Raw genomic sequence first — 22,399 nt, 5'->3', positions numbered from 1 at the left:
CAAGTTGAAGAAGAGCTGGCAGCAAACATTGGGATGCCGTGAAGGGTATCATGAGGTACCTGAAGGGCACAGCAGATATGTGTATTTGCTATGGCAGCCAGGATACAGGGGTCGTGGGGTACACTGACTCCGATTATGCAGGACATGTAGATAGTAGGAAGTCCACTTCTGGCTATGTATTCACCTATGCTGAAGGGGTTGTCTCTTGGATGTCCAGGGTTCAGAAGTGTACGGCTTTGTCTACCACTGAGGCCGAGTATGTTGTAGCCACTGAGGCTTGCAAGGAGGCCATATGGTTAGGCCGTCTAGTTGCTGACCTTGGGATTGATACTACACCTACACTGCATTCGGATTCCATGAGTGCCATTCAGTTGGCTAAGAATCCGGTCTTCCATGCGAAGACGAAACACATTGAGGTGAGGTATCACTTCATACGTGGTGTCGTGGAGGACAGGTCTGTTGACCTTGTCAAAATCTCCACTGACGAGAATCCTGCAGATCTGCTCACGAAGAGCCTCACTACTGAGCGCTTTGCCTTCCTCAAGAGGTTGATGGGCGTTGGATGAGATGTCGCCTTTCCTCATCCCTTGTACCTATGTACATTTGTACTGTCTTTTCTTTTTCTTTTCTCTCTCACTAGGGCAGATTCGCCTTTAAGTGGGAGGTTGTTGGGGGTAAAGGCGCCTCCGCCGTGCCGCCCCGTGTATTACTACACTGACAGTACCCGCCACTGCACACTGCAGGTGACGGGCGCCCGTCACATCACTTTATTCTTTATTCTTTTAGTGACAGTTTGAATAAAGGAAGACCCGGTCACACATTGTGACCGTTGGAGTTCCCATTTCTTGTCTCTCTCTTTTCTTGCTCTTGCTCTCCCGCCATAGCTCATGTGCAAGCTTCGATCCTTCTCACCTTTCATGGCATACGTGTAACAATTTTCCCATTTAAACCTTCCAATCTAAAATTCTCCATGATCGGTCCAAAGTTTGACCTCGCCATAAACTAGAGAATTAATCCTTGTGCAAAAACAAAGATAATGACGCAAACTGATTCTAGGGTCCAAAAATAGTAACTCCCTAAATTTTAGGGATGGTGACCCTTGCATTCCTCAAGTTGTTCTAAGCAACTTTTATCATTGCAACCACATCAAAATGTGTAATGTGGCTCAGTTACGGTGACTTTTATTCCGTGGGCATTCTCACATGTGTATCTTTTGTCTTGGCCAGGCTCATTGTCCTGCCTTCAATTTGTCCCAATGGCTGCCTCTTCTGGCCATACAAAGATCCCGACTTAATCCAAGAGAACCCTAGGGGAAAGAGAATGGTGACCAACCGGTGGAAAAATTACTATAAATAGCAAAAATATGCCAAACCTAGCCAACTACTCATAGATGATGTCCTAAAAACTAGCCAACTTGCTAAATTAGCAAAGAAATAAGGAAATAATGCCATGGCCTACTGGATAAGCTAGTCCTCTCATCAAGCTAGTGTGAATGCACCCTCTAGCCTACTAAAGAGGAATGCAAAGGCTAGAAAATAACCCTCGGCCAATGTGAACAGATTAAAACTAACTAAAAGAAAAACACACTACAATGCATGCTCTAGAAAGAGTTACCTCCTTCATCAAAACACATGAAATGAGAGATAGACAAAACACCAAAGATGCTAATGTCCTCATCTAACTCAAACTAAGGCTCACAAGCAAGAGATGACCATTTAAGACACAAATGACTGCTAACACCCCATCTGAAATCCTCAATGTGGCTGAAGGTCAAAGAAGATGAAATGGATGCAAGGGTGCCAAAAGAAGTGCCAATGCTGATGAAGTCAATCGATAGAGCCCATTGATGAAGAAACCCCTCACAATTCTAGGAATCTCCCTCTAGGACACAAGGGGACATAGAATCCACAATCACATCACCCATATCATCCCTCTTTGAAAGGGATGAAGAGTACAAGGAAACCACCAAAGGAGATGGTGGGAGATGGGATGGAGCCTGTGGAATGGGTGGTGCATTATTGAAAATGTGCACGGTAACGCAAAACTCTCTCGCAGGACCCTCCACAATGGAAGGGAAGGGGAGTCTATATAGCCCTCTCTCCTATTGATTTATCACAAGAATGGTTCCTGAAGAAGAATCCTCCACCAAGACAACCTAAAGGTGAAGCCAATCCAAGTACCAAGTGTAGTAAGGCCATGAACTCAAAGGAGTGGAAAGCCCAAATCTAGAACATGGAGGACTTCCAAAAATGGAGCTCGATAGACAATGGAGCTTGATAGACAATCAAGCAATAATAGCAAAGTACCAACACCACAAATAGGCATCAAAAAAATATCGCCAATAGTGACTATACTCTCTAATGAACAAACATCTTGTAGCAAATCTCCTGGAGAAGTCATAAGACTCAAAGCACCATTGTTAATGAGCCAATGCTGCTTTGAGGATGAAAAAGCTAGAGAAGGAATACAAACTCAACATTTCTCCTCAGGGTGGATACCCTTCTCACAACATGGGCATTTAGGCTTCTTTGAATCCATATCAAATCCCGAAGAAGTCTTCAAGTGCTTGACTTGTTTCTTCTTGTTGTTCTTGGTCTTCTTAGTGTCCTTCTTGCTGCCCCTAAAAGCTTTCATAAAGCCAGATCCATTGGCTCCAATCTCCTTAAGTCACTCTTTTTGCTCCAAAACAAGCAGGGCTAACTCCTCCCACAGAATTGTGTCCCTAACTTTGAAGGTAAGCAAGCTGGTATAGAAGACATCATACTTTGGAGATGGTAGATGAGTGATAAGAATCATTGACCATATTGTCTAATGAAATCTACCAGCCAAGAGATGCAAGCTCATTCCACAACTCCTCCATCTCATCGATGTGATCCTTCATGGAAGGAGAATCATCAATGGAAAACATTCAAGGTTTCTTCTCTGTGGTAATATGGTGGGCAAAAGTCTTCACATGGTAAAGAGAGACTAGCTTTGTCTGCACCTCCACTACACTCTAATGTCTACACACATACACAAGGATTGAATCCTGCAAACTCAAAAAAAGGATCAGGCTCTAGAGTTGAGCCAATCCCAAAGAGCACCTTGGTCTATCGTAGAACCAACGTGGGGATCCTCCACTAACAAGGGATTGGGATAGCAATAAATGCCCATAAATCAAAGATATCAAGTATGCACTCCACTTTGCAAGACAAAGGGGGTAATTTGAGCCATCAAGGCAATCTTATTTGGGTAAAGAAGGAAGCATTGATGGTACCAGAATGGCTATATGGGGAGCTACACTAGGGACCTTGTCAGAGACATAGAGAAGCAAGGGAGAACGAGACTACTCTGATCTTCTAGATCTCTCAAACTGGCAGATCGTGGCTCTAGTCTTTGGTCTTCACGACGTTTTGACTCGTAAGACCACCTATCTTCAAGAATGGATTGACTCCTTGTCGATGTCATCAAATGCATCGAGTTGGTAATCCATAGTTCTTCAAAGAAACTTCTGAATACACAAAAAGCTGTTGCAGTTCGTGTCACACTGCCCAAATGGAGGCAAAATCAAAATCCTGGATATACTACTTGATGCTCAAGGGAGAGGTAGCACTTCAACTACTCTAGTGATGGATAGCTCATATATATAGTGGATCTCAAATATATTGAGGTCACTATTCAATGTGCTAGTCATTGTGGGTATACAAATGAATATAGTTTTCACCATGGCCCTGAGAATATATATTTACACTAGTTATCAATGAGTTAAGGCCGACGGAGACAATCTAAGATTTTCGCTCTACTTTGCTTCCAGTGTGTCACGAGGACGTGAAAACTTTATGCTTTGCTTGTATTTAATTGACATTTGATTAAAGGATTAATCAGATGTGCAATTAAAAGATGCACATGTGTTGCACATGTGAGGTGCAAGCTACTTTTTTACAATTGAAGGCCCAAGGACCTTGTGAAAAAGATGGGTGTCAAAGGCAAAAGTTGTAACAAGTTACACTTGTTAGATTCTAGGTGAATTTTGGTGTCAGTTTGTCCCTAGGACCATTAATTGGCCATTAAGTGTCAGTGGTGACACTAGAGACTAGGCATTAATTAATGGATTAATGCTTGTCCAAGGGTCAATTAATGCATGGAACCACTTTGGGTTGCAAATGGCCTAGCCAATTAATTTTTGGATGGGCAAGGTCAATTTTCTGGGCATGGATTAAGGGCTGAAATTAATTTTCAGAATTAATTAATTCTAAAAAATAATTAAATGGCTGGAAATTGCTGAAAATGGATTAAGAAAGCTACCACTTGGCCTTCCCATGCAAGTGGGGGGAAGGCTAAACAGGGCTGAAGGGAGAGAGAAATCTCATTTTTTCATTTTGGAGCCGTTGGGAAGAGGTGTTGGGCTGTTGCTGCCAGCTTTTGGGGCCATTTCCCAGTCATTGGAGACCATTTTGGTGATGGAGATTGCATGTTCTTGACCTTGGGAAGGTGGCAATTGCTGCTGATGCACTTTCTCCTAAAGATCACAGTCTTTGATGCTCCTATTGTTGTTGGTGCATCCGTTCGGGGCTGGTACAGCAGGGCAGCAGCTGATTTTGATAAGTAATTCACAACAAATCTCAAAATTTTCTCTCTCTACAGCACTCTCTCATCTCCTTCAGCCTATGCTCAGCCATTCTCAGCAATTCTCAGCCATTCAGAGAAGATCTCAGCCATTTTTGGTGGGCTGATCTGTAATTTCTACAGTAAACCCTAATTCACAGCAGAAATTTTCTCTCTCTACAACATTCTCTGATCTCCTTCAGCCTATGCTCAGCCATTCTCAGCAATTCTCAGCCATTCAGAGAAGATCTCAGCCATTTTTGGTGGGCTGATCTGTAATTTCTGCAGTAAACCCTAATTCACAGCAGAAATTAGGGTTTAGCAACCACCTTGGGATCCGTGCCAGAGATTGAAGGCTCGAGGGACTGAAATCAACAGCTAATAATTGAAGATTACCAAGGGATTTCAGGAGCCAACCCATCCCAAATTAATTTGGGGCAGCATTTGGCCAGCCAAGGGTCAAATTGGAGAAGAAGTCTTGGGTGAATCAAGGGGCAAATAACCCAAAAGGCTTGTTGGTCATTTATGACAGCAAGAGGAGATTGAAGAATCTCAAGTTGTACTCCTTCCAATTGAATGAAAGCTAAAGAAATACCGCAGGGGCGCCAATTTTGGGGCCAACAGGGTGTCTACTGTCCAAGAATGTTATGGTAAAGTGTGTATTTTATTTTATGTGCATTTATTTATTACTGTAATTAACTCTTAAATCAGGTTATCACCACCCATTCCAAGAAGGAAGGCTGGTTACACAGTGCCTCCATAGGCACTATCCAAAAGAAAGTGGGAGAATGGGACAGCTTCTTATCCATTGCTTGTTTGCTTGAATCCTTGCTTCTTCTCCTTCACTTCAACCTTCAAAGCAACCTCTCTCTGTGGTGCCAATCTAATACCATGTCAAGAATCACATGGTGGGGGGGCTTGCTTAAGCTACTGCGCCAAGCACACACCATACACACAAAAGGAAGCTCACTCAAGAACACAAGAAGAGAGATAGAGGCCAAAAAGTTTTCTTGTTGGTTTCTTCCTCTTCTTTCTCACACAATACAATATACACAAAGTATAGATAAGACAACAAAAAGAAAAATAGTCTACTAAGTCAAACAATGTATGGCTAACTATACTAATCGACTGGAGATATAACTATGTCAGCTAAATATAAGTGCAACAAAGTAAATATAATAAGTGATAAGTCAATAGCCATGTGAGTAGCATAATGACCACTTTCATACTAAGTATAGACATGCAAACTCATCTAACTAGGTGGTCCATCATCAATGTCCGCACATGTTGAGCTTGCCATCTCAACACTCTTCTTCTATGAAGTTGAAGACTCATGAGAAGAATTACACTATCCATGATCTCGAGCTATTTATGATTCATGCTCTCAAACTATGAAGATACTATTTACTTGGCAACAAGTTCACTTTAGTTATGGGCCACAAGAGTCTCAAATGGATCTTCACCCAACTAGATCTAAACATGAGACAACGATAGTGGATAGAAGTCTTATAAGAGTATGACTTTGAGATCAAGTATAGACTAGGTAAGGAGAATGCCATTACAGATGTCCCAAGTCACAAAGCATTTCTCAATGCCCTCATCATAAAGGAACCTCTAAAGCAAGATCTCTAGTAGCTATCATATCAATGCCCAATAATCCGATCATAGAAATAGCAAAAGAATAAGCAAGTAAGGATCCAAAGTATCAACAAATGATAAAAGAAATCCTATCCAAGAAGATAAATCCTAAACTCAAGCTCAAGTATCTAAACTTCTCTACAACATAAGGACTTCTCTACTTCAAGATAAAACTATGCATTCCAAAGAGTCAAGTTCTCAAGAAGAAGATACTTTGGAAAGGCCATGATTTCCCATTCTCAGGATATCCAAGCTATACCAAGACTCTCAACGCTATAAGAAGAAGCTATCACTCGGAAAAACTCAAAGAAGATGTACTTAAATATGACACTAAATTTTGAGATACTAGTAGGTAAAACCTGAATGTGTTAAGATACCAAGAAAGCTCCAACCACTTGACATTCCACAAATGAAGTGGGAATTTATTCGCATGGATTTTGTAATTACCCTTTGTTCAAGGAGGATATAAGTCAATCCTAGTGATTGTGGATATATTGACTAAGGTTGCTTTTCTTATACCAGTCAAGACCAACTACAAGACTTCAGGTATTGCAAGGCTCTTTGTGAAAGAGATCTTTAGGCTACATGGATTGCCTAAAAGGATCGTTTTGACACTTCTCTACTCACAACTTTCTTTCTTTTCAATTGGTGCCGAGACTTCAACTCCACAGCACTTCTTGACTAAGAATATTGAGTTTAATATATGGAGGGCCCAATTGTTGATCAATGGGATCAGATGATGTTGCTGAAGCTAGATTTCTAGATTTAACAATACCATGCGTCCTTGGACTTCCAACCCATGAGTCCAGACCATATGGATGTCATTCTTGGCATGCAATGGTTTTTTTATAGATCTTCCTCACTTTCTATAGATTATATATCTCATTTAGTCTCTTTTAAATTTGATGTTGGTTTTTTTGTAATCAAGGGCTGTTTTCCCTTCGCAATCACAGAATCTCACGCAAATATGATATCGTGCAAGTGTTTTCATGATCTGGATGTTGTTACTTATGTTTGATTTATTGTAAAAGTTCAACACTCAACATTTCAATGTAATTCTCTTACTTTTAATAATAATCTTGATAATAAGTGTAAACTTATTAAGTATCTAGATCCAGGATTACATGAATTTACTAATGTCTTTTGTATGAATTACCTAACCAAACTTCCATTGTCTTGTAGTATATTGGATCATAGGATAGAGACATTGCTTGGTAGCCATCCCGTCTCTGGACAACCACATAGGTTTAGCACAAAAGAGGAGGCTGAGATAGCTAGGTCTTTATGACAAAACCCCCGATCTTGGCAGTCTTCATTGAAGATTCTTGTGGTCACAACAATCAAAATGCCAATCTTCACAGTCTCATTCGCCACTTCCACAGCCCTCACAATCTCTACTATACTTTTGGTCTACTCAATTTGCCAATCATACCAATTTTCCATGTGTATCCTTCAAAAACCTGGAAGAAAGAGCTGTGTTGATGTCTCGTGCTACCTCCTCCACTTGGCGCTGAGATCTTCATATGTCCTGACCTGAAGAGGATGAGGATACAAATGAGGTGAGAGAAAACACAGGAGGAAAGAGAAAATGCAGCAGGCTTTTATGGAGCTCCATGCCTAGCACTTGGCTTTGATACCATGTGAAACTGAGCAACACAAGCAAAGGAACACAACAAGAAGAGAAAGAGAGTATGAGAGAAGATGAAATGCAAATGAAGCTGAGGGAAGAACACTCTAATCTAAATGCAATACAGGTTGTGAACAATCAGCCCCTGCACTTGTGATTGCCACATCAATGCGAGCATTGGACTGATGGCTAATGATGAAGATGATGCATGCAATGATGATGTGACTAAGGCCAAAAACCGCTGGTGTAGATGGAGGCACATGTGTGACTGCCTAATATAGGCAAAGGGCAGAAAACAGGCCGACCTGCTACTCATGAAATGAGCCAACCCGATGGCACTCAAAAACCTGGCTGAACTGATCGTGCACAGGCTTGCAAACACTCAGCCATTGGTTGCATGCCACTTCGAGCCGGACCCTTAAGCAGCTGTACTTTTAAGCAGCCTCTTCAGACCTACAATTATGTCATATCTTGCACATGTGTATGCATGTACATAGATAGCCTAGGCCCTAAGTCTGCAATTTTGTTTTGAAGGAGACGTGGACACCATCATTCAGCAATTTACTACACCAGAATAACAATGCCAACAAAAGGCTGTCACTTCATAGTCCCTCTATGCCATTTCTGTTGAATCCAAGAAATCTATTCATATTATCAACCTTGTATCTCCAGTCCCCCCCCGGCCCCTTTTTTTTAACCAAGGCAACTACCTACTAGTGCAAACAGCCACCCATTTGTCTTTCCTTTACACCCAATTTACACCCAACAAGAACATTTGTGGCCCTTTGCAGTTTTGAAGTAATGACACAAGCAAAGCATTAAGAATGCATAAAAAGCCCAAAAATCATTCTGATGTCCCATTATCTCATTACAAATCCCAAAAATAATTCTGATGTCCCATTATCTCAATACACACTCACCTGTATGACATGTTTTGTTTGTTGCATCGACTATGCACCAACAACAGAATCTTTCTACAATTTAAGCACCTTTACCAACAAGTCTGGCAGCCAGTTCGGAAAGCCTTCATCAACCACACAACATCACTCTCTTATTTGATTGGCCACTCAATACCAATGTTGAAGTGTGTGTGTGCAAGAAGGGTCTTGTTTTTCACTACAGAGCTAGGGAAAGGGTGTGGTGTATGCAAGGAGGATTATGTTTTTGACTGCAAGGGGCAAGGGTTCGTGTGCACAAGGATGAGGCGCCACAGGCAAAGATTATGTTTTTAAGAAGAATTCTAGTTATCTTCTCCAGATCTGATGGTTGCACCTGTTGAACAAGGAAAATTAAGGCCAAAAAATTATCTAAAATTATAAGGAGTTTATGTCCTGATAAACATCCCCGAAAAGATTTATGTTTTGAAAAAGAAAATATTTTGAAAGTGGTAAGACAAAGCTCAAAAAGACTATTAAAGGCAAATATGAGCATCCTCACCCCTCAATCCTGTTTTACAAGCTTTCATCAACCATCTCTCCAGTCATGGATCACCATTATTACTCTCTCCAATCAGTGGTTTTTTCCCAGCCTTCATCATCACTATCCTGCTGCCAACATCAGTAGTTCAAGAGGACTGCTGCCTGAATTGACTGCCTCCCAGAGGCTGCCATGTCATCATCCAGCCAGCCTATCGCTGTGTTTTGCTGTTCTACACTGTTGCACTCCAGGTCCACACTCTTCCAGCATCAGATGGAAGGATTGCTTTTGCTTTTAGGATCTATCTCACGGTACAACACACTCTCAGAGATGTTTCTGACATCTCCAAACTCCAACTCTTATATCAGCCCACCTCATCCCCTTGTCTCTGAGGCACAGAGGTTTGATGGCCCTTCATATCCAAAGTAGTGTTACTTGCTGTTTGAAAACCTCTAGACTCAGGCTTCCACTATGCAGGATGGACACATATGCGAGGGAAAGAAAAGATCTTGATTGTTAAATGAGGTTTATGAAAGCTTTGGGATGATAGATTTTGACAAGGAAAAACTTATTCACAACAAATCTATACATCAACACTCAGGTCACAAGTGTGCATGCAAACTTCACCAAAATTCTGCAAGAAACCATTTTATCTTTATATCCAGTATCTCTTCCCATTTCATTTTTCAATTTAGTATCTGTTCTTAGAATGAAATAACCAACCTGACGTGAGAAAGTTCTTGGATACAACCCTCGAAATTACTATATAGACTTTTGACAAGGCAACCCATACTGAACAGAATTTTAGGCCATTCACCTGAAAATTGAGATTTGAATGAGCTTGTACCCACACATTTCAAAGAATATATATCTATATCCAATCTTCTATATTGGCCTCAAAACTGAACCATTAAATCATCAACTGTCAATGCCATACTAGAAGGGGCCAGCTAATGACAGACTGATCAGTTTCACAAGAACCTTAAATGACTTGAGTAATATTGTAAGTACTACAGTAGTGGTACCTTGACTGAAACCAGCATTTGATAAATTAAGGACAATCTGTTTCCTTCTCACATATTAGTGTTTCCATATTAGTGTTTCCTTCTCAAAACAGAAATGCCACATCATTAAGCAGTTAGGGTAGAGCCTCCAGACCACCAGGATGATCTCTACAATTCCCACCACGAATGGGCTAATTGAAAATCAAGAGTTAATTTAAATAGCCCAAACTCCTCAAGTAATTACAAGTAGGCCGAACCTTGACTGAAACCAGCATTTGATAAATTAAGGACAATCTGTTTCCTTCTCACATATTAGTGTTTCCATATTAGTGTTTCCTTCTCAAAACAGAAATGCCACATCATTAAGCAGTTAGGGTAGAGCCTCCAGACCACCGGGATGATCTCTACAATTCCCACCACGAATGGGCTAATTGAAAATCAAGAGTTAATTTAAATAGCCCAAACTCCTCAAGTAATTACAAGTAGGCCGAACTTTTAAAATAATGACAAAGCCAGTCAAATCATTAAAAGACACTTTTTGGCCAAAAATACCATCAAGGGCCACTTTAAAGGTCCAAAACTTTGGTCAATTTTATACTCATCATCTAAGAATATTTCTCGCAGGGTTTTGACTCTTTCTATAGCCAAAAGGTGTTTGTTTTGTGGAGGAAAATGCTGCATTGTCAAAAGTGCACTAGAAGCACGTGCATATTCGGAGTGATCCTTCTCATGCGCGTTCTTGTGACCATGTCATACTCAAGTGGACTAGAAGCACACACACACTCGGAGCAATCCTTCTCATGCGCATTCTTGTGGCCATGTCATCCTCCTCCACCTGTCCCATCTCCCACCTAGCATATGAGCACGTGTATGTGGGTGGTTCCCAAGTGCATTACACTCACCCCCACTAGAATTGCGGTTGTCCCAAGTCGCAATATCTCCTAGGAATCCAAAGCAAAGGCAAAAAGTCATCACCAAACTAAGACTCATCCAACCATACTACCTCTTGCATGGGGTAACCCTGAAACTTGAGTAAATATTGAAGCACCTTCCTCCCCCTGGAGAAGAATTGAAAGTATTAGAAACATAAGTGGGAGTAGGTGGCTGCTCCCACCTAGCTTGTTCTAATGATGTATATGAACTTGGCAATGGGGACAACCGAACCATCCTAGTGTCAAAATATATGACAAAGCAGAGAGACAATAGGGTTTGTGGGGAGAAACACAATGTGTACGGCAAACACAGAGAAAAGAGAAACTCAAAAGATACAAAAGAAGATGACAAAGCACTAAATCATGCTATGTGAAGGAAAGCTAATACAGCGGAGCCGAAGCTCTAAAGACAATTGCACTATCTTGTCTAGATCAGGTGGCAACGCCTGTAGTGAATCTACATAGTAAAGGGAGCGAAACATAGTCCTCCGGGTAGTGAGCTACTGAAAGCAGCCTTCCTTCCATGGATGGGTGGTAATCCCCTGATTACAACTTAATTACAACACTAACATTTATTAGAAAACTGAGAAATGCAAAATAACTTACAATCTTGGATAGGCGCCCCTTTCAGTATTTCTTTAACTTTATTGAAGAAGAAGTTGATGTATAATGAAATTCTCCTAATCCCTTTCGGTATTCCAACTCCCCTTGCTATCCAAAATAACCAACAAGTTCAATCTGATTTGCCCCTTGATTCAAACAATCAATTGGCCTTCACCCGCTTTGATCGAGATGGAAAATGCCCCAAATTCATTGATTTGCTAGTCCCTTCACCTAAATTTGACTGAAAACATCTTCAACCCTATTGAATCCAAGTCTTGGAGCTTCCAATTTTTGCCATACTTCCTGAGACTACTGCTAAACCTTAATTTCTGCTGAAGATTGGGGTTTACAACAAAGAAATCTGAAATTTCTGAACCTCTGGTGATCTCAATGCTGTAATCTTCGAAGCAGGGCTATAAAAAGGCTGGGAGATGAGACAGAATGCTGAGGAGAGAGAAAATTCAGACTCTCTTCGCAAAGAACTAAAGAAAATCAATCATTTACTATTGTAGCCCTGTCTCAACAGATTGTAGATGCATAGATGCAAAGAACTGAAGAAGATCAATCATTTACTGTTGCTACCCTATCTCAACTATCTGTAGATGCTGTCACCTGCTATTGATTGGTCTTCTCCTGCTCTTGGCAACCTCAGAAGATCCTCTAATGGCTGCAAATCAAACCAGCAACATCTTCCTCTCTCTTGCAAGCTAAATGCACTAAAATGTCTCTCTGCAACCTCTAAAGACGTTTTTCAGCCTTGCATGGACATTCTTGACAAGTGACAACCTTCCCAAATGGTTTTTCTAGCAATATCCATAATTAAATATTAATTTTTAGTCTTTAAATATCGAATATTAATCTAATAATAATTTTGGTGCCTTGAAAAATAATTTGGTTGGCCAATAATTAAATTGGCTAAGCAACTTCCATTCCCAAGTATCTCTGCATCATCTTCCACCATCAGATAGTGTTAGGTATCATTGAACACTTCTCTAATGTCACCAACTAACACTTATGGTCAAATGAATGACCTAGACCAACATCTAGCACCAGATACCACCAAGCACCTGTGTGGCATAACTTATAGCAACTTTTGCCTTTGGCATCCTATGATCTTCTCAGGTCCCGGTCTCGTAAATTTACTCTAACCCCAGTTACACCTCACATGTGCAACATTTACTTAACCATGTGATTAAAAATCAATCCACGTGTTAAGTGAGGTTTCAAAAATATATGTCCTCATGATAGTTCTCCCTCTTAAAATCCTTGCAATCATCCTCAATTGCACTACCAAATGCATTAAAAGCAAAATAGTAGACAGGAATTTCCACAAGGCATCATAGTTAACAAAACATTGCGCACTGTTGCTCAACCATTCCATATGCCCAACACATGCTCAAAATTACCAGCCAATCATAATATAACATAAGACTCACAAAGAATGTCAAAAATATTGCCAAATAATCATATGGCATGTCTATTTCTCATGAGCTCAACTCATCTCACAAAACCAAACCATAGTGTAGCATAACCAAGCATAAACCATGGCTAAAACATCAATTGCATCATAATATATGCCACTGTCCATGGAACCAGATATAAACCATTGAAAACTAAGCATAATCTGATCATAAACTGATCACTTGCTGATCTGAGAACTAATCACAAACTACTGCAAATGTAACCCCAAACAGATCATAAGCTCATTGCAAAAAACTGACCAGCAATCAATGCAAAAACTGATGCAAAACTGATCCCAAAAGTGACCATAAACGGTTCTCAAGCTTATTAAAAAGTGAGTTGAAACTTATCTGAATTTTTATCTCAAAATTGAGGCAAAATTCATACCAAATTTATCATAAGCTGATACAAAAGAATAGTTTTAGTGCCCAAGTGAAACTCATACTCATCTGCCTACATCTCACAGTGACTAGTATACTAAATAGTGACCTCATCGCAAACATACTGTCAACACAGTACCTAGACGCATGCTAAATACATCCAAGATCCACCACATGAGAGAGTTGTCCATAATTGGAGGAGTGAAAGTGCTACCTCCCCCTTGAGCATCAAGTAATACTCCGGGCCCTTGCTCTGCTAAACCTAACGGAGCCTGAGAACTAAAGTCGGCTCTGACTTTAAGGCATCTAGATAAAGCTACAACAACTAAGGATGGTCTACCAAGTCATCCTCTTTCATCCATTTGGCATCCATTGGTGAATAATTCTGAAATTTCACCAAGTATCTCCTGGAAACTTTGCCTTTGACCTTTCTTTTGTTATGTGTCAAAATCTACTCGGATACCAAAATCTCATCTAACTTCTCAACCTCAAGCTGAATTTCAGCAAACACATCCTCTGGCACATCACCATGAAAAGGTCTCAACCAGCTGACATGAAAGGCATTGTATATCCACCAATGTGGAGGTAATTTCAGCAACTATGCCATATCACTGATCTTCTCCAACACCTAGAAGCACCCATAGTATCTCATACTCAACTTCAGATACAATCTTTCTCTTCCTTTCATCTTTTTCAACCTTGCCTTTTCAAAACACAGCAATACATAATCACCCTTTGCAAACTGCAAAGCACATCTATGGCGATCAGCTGCCCTCTTTTGCTTTTCTTGCGATCTCTGAATTGTATATTTTATCTTTGCATAGGCTACATCTAAGTTTTCCACATAACGATCAACCTCAAAGATCTTATCCTTAGTTTGCAGAATAGGTGGTATCTTCTTGCCACCCTCAACCACCTCAACTAGAGCTTTGCCCGTGAAACTATACACTATGCTGTTATAAGAAAACTCAACCAAGGGCAAATACTACTCCCACTGTGTCTTGTGGTCTGAAACATAGCACCTCCAAAGATCTAACACTATGGAATTTGCTTCCTTAAACTGACCATCTGTTTGTGGATGGAAGGATGATGAGAATTTCAGTGTGGTACCCATATTCTCAAATAATGCTTTCCAAAATAAAACTGGTCATCTGAGGGTCTCGATCACTAATGATCGACTTTGGTATACCATGATACTTAAAGATGTGCTGCAAAAACAATCATGCCATATGATCAACCTTTATTTTCTTTCTCACTAAAATAAAATGGGCTTGTTTGCTAAACCTACAAATGATAGTCCATATCCCATCATTCCCTATAGGTGTCTTACGAAGCTAAAAAATAGAGTCCATTGCAATGCTCTGCCAAGGCTATCTAGAATAAACAAGAACTAAGTCAATTGGAACAAAGCAACATGATGATTGATATCATTAGATATATTTTCTACCTCACACATGACCCACAACGTCTTGATAGCCATGCTTCATTATAGTACAATCTCAACTTCCATGAGTGGTTTATTTCAAGGTTAAGTGACATAGAATCCCATATTCTCTTTGCTTTTACCGCCATCCAAAATACATATTCATTACCTGGTGTGCAACAAAGTGATGTACATAAACATTCTCCTAATACCAACATAGTGGCTAAAAGTAGTGTGCTTGAAACTCCTAACCCTACGACCGAAGCTACTAATGTTTCCCATAGCCCACCTCACCAACTTGTCCAAGTTAAGCCAGTTAAACCCCAAGATACTTTAGAGGAGAATGCTTAGACTCACCACTAGATACTCAACCCTACTAAACCTGACCCTCCTGGCCTCTAGCCTTTCCGACATCTTTTGTCTATCATGCTTTACCTTCTGATATACGATGCATGTCCTAAGAATCTGTTCTACATCATGACTCAAAGCTAGCCAATAAAAGAAATGCTCCACTGCCTTGACCATGGCACCAATATCTCTATCATGCATACAGAGGAGAATGACTTTCAATGATAACTCTAAGTCTTAACTACTTTGTGACACACAGTTGTCCATGCATCATCACACGCACGTCTTTGTTAACATAGCAGCCCGTCGAGGCATCAAAGAGGAAGGGATGGGACCCATGGGGGAAGTTAGAATGGTATATAAAGGCCATGCGGAGCCCATCACACCACTCATTGGAAAGCTTCGGTTGCATATACAGGATATGTGGACACCGAAGAGTTCTTCATTGCTCCACTTGAGGGTTGTGATATATTGCTTGGTATGCCATGGTGTCACTATATACATGCAATGATTGATTCTCATGCAAAAAAGATCACTATTCAACATAAGAAAAAGGTACTCACACTTGATGTAAAGTTGAAAGGTGAATCTGTCCTTGTTGTATCTGCACAGCTGCCATTTCTAAAGTAATGAAAAAATTATCTTTCAGCGTACTTGGTTTTTATCAAGGATAAAGATGATAATCAGAATGTTGGAACCATGTCTAAGTTAAATAAGGATCGCATGTCATTTCTGAAAATGTATGCTGATTGCTTTTCTCAGTCACTTCTAAGGCAACTACTGCCTAAAAGGCCAAAAGATCATGGCATGGATCTTATCCTTGGAAGTAGTCCACCTAATAAGCGGCCCTACAGAGTTAGTGCCGCCCAATAGGAGAAGATTATGAGTCACGTGAATGAGCTGTTAGAAAAAGAGCTGATTCAGCTCATCTTATGTCCTTTTTGTTCTCCAGTGGTTTTTGTGCAGAAAAAAGATGATTCATGGCGTATGTGTATTGATTATCATGCTCTGGACAAGATCATGATAAATAATGGTTTTCAGATTCCTCAGATTGATAATGTTATGGATAGACTGCAAGGGGCAGCCATATTCAGCCGTATCGATTTGAAAAGTGGATATTATTAGATACGCATTAGACTAGAAAATGTGCCTAAGACAACTTTTGGAACATCTTTTGGATTGTATGAGTTTCTTGTTATGTCTTTTAGATTTACAAATGCTTGTGCCACTTTTAATTGAATGATAGATTGCATCTTCAAGCCACATAGAGGATTTGTAGGCACTTTCTTTGATGACATGATTGTCTATTCAAAGAACGAGTCAACTTGGACATTGTGTTCAATGAACCACATGAGCATACGCTCGTTATTAATGACAAGAAAAGTGAATTCTTTTTGCATGAAATCCACTTTTTAGGACATATTGTATTGACTAATGGTATTCGTATGGAACCTACAAAGATTGAGGCAATATGATCATGGCCACCTTTGAGAAATGTGTATGAGGTCCATAGCTTCTTGTATTTATGTTCTTTCTACAGGAAGTATGTACACAGGTTTGCTGAAATTGCATCTACATGCTTTGCAAAAGAATGATATGCCATTTAGATGGAAAGTAATAGAAATTTCAGCATTTGAAAAGTTGAAGAAAAAGATGACTTCAAATCTTGTGCTCGTGTTACCTGATCTAAGGAAGTCATTTGTAGTTCAATGTGATGCATGTGGTAACAACATTGGGGCTATTCTTATATAGGATGGCCAAGTTGTGGCTTATGAGAGCCGAATTCTCCACGATGCAAAAAAGAATTTGCTGGTCTATGAGAAAGAGCTCTTGGTTATAATTCATGCATTGTCTACGTGGAAATATTATTTGTTGGGGCTTGATTTTACAGTGCAAACAAACCATCAAACTTTTAGATACTTTCTGACACAGACAAAGATGTCAAAGAAGCATATGAGATGGGCAAAATTTATCTCTATGTTTCACTTTTAGATTGTACATGTTAATGGTAAAAAGAGTGTTGTGACTGATGCACTCTCATGTAAGCCATAAATTTCAGTCATTAGCATGGTTTATCACACTAAGTTGGATGCCATGAAAGAGCGATATGTTACTGGTTCGGACTTTGCTAATGTTTATGATTAGCTTTGCAATGGCCAAAGGCATGAACACTTTGTGTTAAGAGATGGACTTCTGATCATTGGGCTCATTTAACAACATCAGGCACCAATCCCACTGATATTTTGGCCTTCTTTCCTTTAGGATCTTCCTAATTTTCTAATTTTCCAACTTGCTGCCTATTGGGACAATTCAGCATTAGGAAAAGACACTCACACTTGATGTAAAATTGAAAAATGCATTTGTCCCTATGGTATCTGCACCTGCCATTTCTCAAGTAATGAAAAATCATCTTTTAGCGTACTTGCTTTTTACTAAGCATAAAGATGATGGTGAGCACGTTGGGAATATGTCTAAGTTAGAGGAGAATCGCATGTCATTTCTGAAAATGTATATTGATTGCTTCTCTCAGCCACTTCTAGGGCAGCTACCGCCTGAAAGGCCAAAAGATCATTGTATAGATCTTATCCCTGGAAGTAGCCCACCTAATAAGCCACCCTACAGAGTCAGCGTAGCCCAACACGAGGAGATTATGAGTCAGTTTTGGGCTTACGAATGCTCCTAACACTTTCAATCAAACAATGGATCACATTTTCAGACCACATAGAGGATTTCTAGGCACTTTCTTTTATGACATGATTATCTATTCAAAGAATGAGGCAGAGCATAGAAGACACTTGGACATTGTGTTCAATGAACTGCGTGAGCATAGGCTAGTAGAAGCACAACTAAGGAAAGAGCACTTTCATATTGTAACATCCTGTTCTGCTCCCGCATGGGACCCATCCCCCCCCAAAAAAAAACAAATTAAATTACTTCAAATGTTTTTACCTTCCCCCTATGTCATCGCCGATAGGTGGCGAGGGGGAAAAATAAGAAAGACGACGTGAAGATGAAGTGAGAAGGGGGGAAAGGAGGACAACGATGACGTTGTGTGGGATAAGGAAGAGGATAACGTCAGCATGTCAACGATGACAAGGAAGGAGTGGAGGAAGTTGACACGTAGTGGAGGAAGATGACGACGGCGTGATGACATCGATAGGAGGGAGAAAGACGACAAGAAGCAAGTCGATGATGACGAGGGGGGAAGGCCACAAGCCTACCATCCCCCCTCTTGGGTATATCAACCTGTCTCGCGGCTAACTCACCCAGTCCCCGCCACCATGCTATGACGAGTGGTGGATGGGGGAGACACCACCACTCCACCTCTGTGTCACAACCCCCCCCGCTCCCCATAATAACCTACCACCCCTCCCCTTGGGCATATCAACCTGTCCCGCGGCCAACTCGCCTAGTCCCCGCCGACATGCTATGACAAGTGGTGGATGGGGGAGACACCACCACTCCACCTCCATGTCACACACCCCCCACCCCTCCCCATAATAAGCCTCCTCTCCCCTATAAAAACCTCCCTTAAGCAAACGGAAGAGAGCACCTTATTCTTTTCCCTCCTTGCTACCGGGAGAAAGAGAGGGAGAGAGAGGGTGATAGGGTGGGAAAGAGAGAGAGAGAGAGAGAGAGAGAGAGAGAGAGAGAGAGATTTATAAGCTTCTCGTGGCGCGATTGTCAGGAATCTTGGATACCCATTGGGGGTGGATGTACGGCCAAAGGCCCTGCTGGAGTGGATTTCACACAAACTGGCCGTGAAGTTTATGTATTGGAAGTCGCAAGCCTGGCCGTTCCATGTCCGCCTCAAAGTGGCTCAGACAATTATGCTACCAATGCTGACGTATTTCCTGCCATTACTGCCATGGACGCCCAATACTTTGAAGGCTCTTACTCATCCCATTCGTTTCATGCTATGGAAGAAAGATTCACTGCAGGCAGGCATTTCCTGGATTTCATGGTCACATGCATGTACCCCTAAGCGCATGGGTGGTGGAGCTATTTTGGATGCAGAAACTCATATGCTGGCTCTTTGTTGGTCTCTGTTTCGTGCCATGTGTGTGGATCATCACCCGTGGACCATCATAGCCCGTTATTTTCTTGAGGATAGCGGCCTCCGCCAGGGTAACACACGGCTTCGAGCCTCATGGTGGCATGTCCTTAATGCTGACGCTCGTTTCTCCAGTCCCTCTTCCTCTTTGTTAGTGCATTTGGTCGGCTCTTGGAAAGTGGTGCTCCAAAAGGCCCGTTGGCATCCTGTAGGGGACCGCGTGCAGACAAATTCTTTTCAGCTGGAATTGTTGGCGGTATCCACATTACTTTCATGGGAAGATAAACATCAGCTCAGACCAAGATTTAACCGCATGGCCCGTTTGGGTGTGACTTCGATTGCGGATGCTACCCTTGCCACTCGCAATGTCCTTGCATCATTTCGGACTGCTAGGAGACTTTTCAGGATCCCGCGCGGATACCGTGATTTATGGGGGAAGCTTTCCTCGGAACTTCAGGGTAGGCAACTCTTTCCTGCCCTGGCTATGGATCGCCCTTGGCAGGACTGGGACCTTGCAGGCCGGTTGAGTCTGGAAAAGGCCTCTACTAATCAGGTGTATCATCTTCTCATTAAAGATCACCAATGGTTGGGCGTGAAAGTTAATGCTGTTTGGGGCCTGCGGAAATCACTGTCATGGTGGCAGGCAATGTTGATGGAGGGATGGCAGAACAAGACACCTTTCAAATGCAAGGTCTTTCTGTGGCGGGTAATGATTGGTGGTCTTCCTCTTGCCTCGGCCCTTTCCAAGCGTCGAATCTCGAATGGCACTTGCTTCTTCTGCACCACTTCGGCGGAATCGGCCCGACATCGTTTTCTTTCTTGCCTGCTCGCCAAGAATATCTGGTCACTCTTGTCACGAATCTGGCACGCGGTGGTGGGGTCTTCACTGACTCCCTTCGATTGGGTTTTTGTGAGCCCGAAGTATCCCACACCACCACCGTTACATATGAAGATCTTATTCCATTTTTTCAGATACTGGGGATGCTGGCACATTTGGACCACCCGAAATGTTTTTTTCTTTGATTCGGCTTCTAATGTACCGCGACATATTGCAAGGCTTAAAGGGCTCTTGCATTGGCAGCTAGATCTCATCAGGCACTCTGACTTGCTCCCTCGGGAGGATTTGTATTCCTGGCATTTGGCAATTGCCTCTGGGTCCTTGCCATGATTGGTGTAACTTTTTAGTACCCTAGTCCGGGGATTTCCCACACGTTGGCCTATGGCCCTCGTGCCTCTTGTACTCGTGTAATCATGTAATCTTGTACTTTCTTCGTAATTAATACAATTACCTTTTACGAAAAAAAAAAAGAGATTTATAAGCCGAAAGTATGGCCCCCAACGGAGGGAGACATGTACCAACAATAATGCCGCATCCAACAATGGAGCCACCGGCCAAGGCGTTTCTGCTAATACAAATACAACGACGGGTATGGATAATTTATATCCAAATATCCAGGTACTAATTGCCATCTCCGTTATTCATTGAGACATAGGTTATATTGCCTTGGCATGCGCATGAGTTCATTTTAATAAGCAAACCGAAATTATTTTCAATAGTAATGAGCTTGTAGGGGATTTTAGAATAACTCTTTCCGTAACCATAGATGACCTTGCATAGATTTATGCATATGACGCATTGGGGTTCGCACAAACCCTTGTATCCAAATACAATCATTACATCCCAGTGCTACGCAACAAAATCATACATAGCATAAAGAGCATATAAGGTTACTTAAAGGTTATGAACATAGACGGTGCATGCATGGAAAAGATTATATGGAATATACATCGATGGTACACAAATTGATCTTGCATTAAAGTCTTGCTAATATCACGAACTATTAGTTCATTGGATTCTTGAAGTTGTGCGTAGCTAGTATAAACAACAGTCATTAGGATTAAAACTACATTGCCTTGAGATCCGTCCGATAAAGACTATGTTTATCAATCCTATTCGGGGTTGGGAGCTAGATGCAAACATCTCCAAGCCTCAAAGGCAAGGGAAGAACTCAAGAGATTAAGAAACCCTAGGATCAAGTACAAACCAATACTTCTAAACTCGTTGGGAAAAAGGTCGGGTTGTCAATCAATGTAAGCGTTCAATAGAATTTATATTCTTGCATAATTGCATTAGACCTTGGCACGTGTCTTAGCCGAAGTGTTAAGTAAATTTTACATAGAATCACTTAGATCCCAAGGGGGAGAGCGAATATGCAAATGGAAATGTTATCGCTACTATTCTTGCGTTGTTTAGAAAAATACAATTGGTTTTGTGGGTTGATTAAACAACATCCTAAATGCTTTTGCATTAAATTGATTGTTGGGATGTGATTTGGACGATTATTCAGGGGTCAGTGATAACAAGTTGCCATGGGAAATAAATGAATATATTCTTGGAAGATGATATGAGGTTGATTGCCATGATTGTGCTTGATTCTTAATTGGATTAATTAAGGAAGGATATTTTGCGCGGGTGGATCATCTCCAAGGTCACACCGTGCTTCAATCTGAGGACACTACTCAATTCACGGGCCGAAGGTCGAGTGGTGAAAAGGCCAACCATGGAAGTTGTGTCTCACTCCTAGGTCGCTTGGGGTCAGGTGGAGCTCTGGACACCCCTCGCCTAGTCCAGAACGGAGTTGAAGACTACCGTGAGCCCACCAACCTCTATGGCATTAAAAGATCCTATTTTAGATAAAGGATTTATGGTGCCCTGTAATTTGGACCGGGTACTTCTATTGGACAGAAGGGATACATAATTTCTCATGTATGGACAAGAGACAAAGATTAACATGAAGATAAGTTAAGGAATTTATTTGAACTTATTCGTCAAAGGATTGCTTGCTCTGTATTCGTGTCTGTGCCATAAATTACGCGAACAAACCCCGTTCCCTAAAAGGCCTAATTAAGAAAGCTGATTTTGAATGTC

At 41.2% G+C, this 22,399-nt stretch overlaps 1 protein-coding gene across 3 annotated transcripts in view; it reads right to left on the bottom strand.

Annotated features, from left to right (window-relative positions):
* Positions 1-22,399, bottom strand: part of LOC148035063 (Sodium Bile acid symporter family) — a 226,298-nt gene that overhangs the window by 190,928 nt on the left and 12,971 nt on the right. For all 3 annotated transcript variants that reach the window (XM_087679972.1, XM_087679973.1, XM_087679971.1), the window contains exon 2: positions 9,989-10,082. In XM_087679972.1, coding sequence (XP_087536098.1) covers positions 9,989-10,082 — 94 coding nt within the window. The remainder of the gene's footprint in view (positions 1-9,988; positions 10,083-22,399) is intronic.

Source organism: Lygodium microphyllum, chromosome 6 (assembly GCF_053477565.2).
Source record: "Lygodium microphyllum isolate KBCC chromosome 6, Lygodium_microphyllum_v1.1.10, whole genome shotgun sequence".
Classification (NCBI taxonomy): domain Eukaryota; kingdom Viridiplantae; phylum Streptophyta; class Polypodiopsida; order Schizaeales; family Lygodiaceae; genus Lygodium; species Lygodium microphyllum.
Note: the sequence above shows the minus strand (reverse complement) of the source record. Positions and strands in the feature narration are given on the sequence as shown.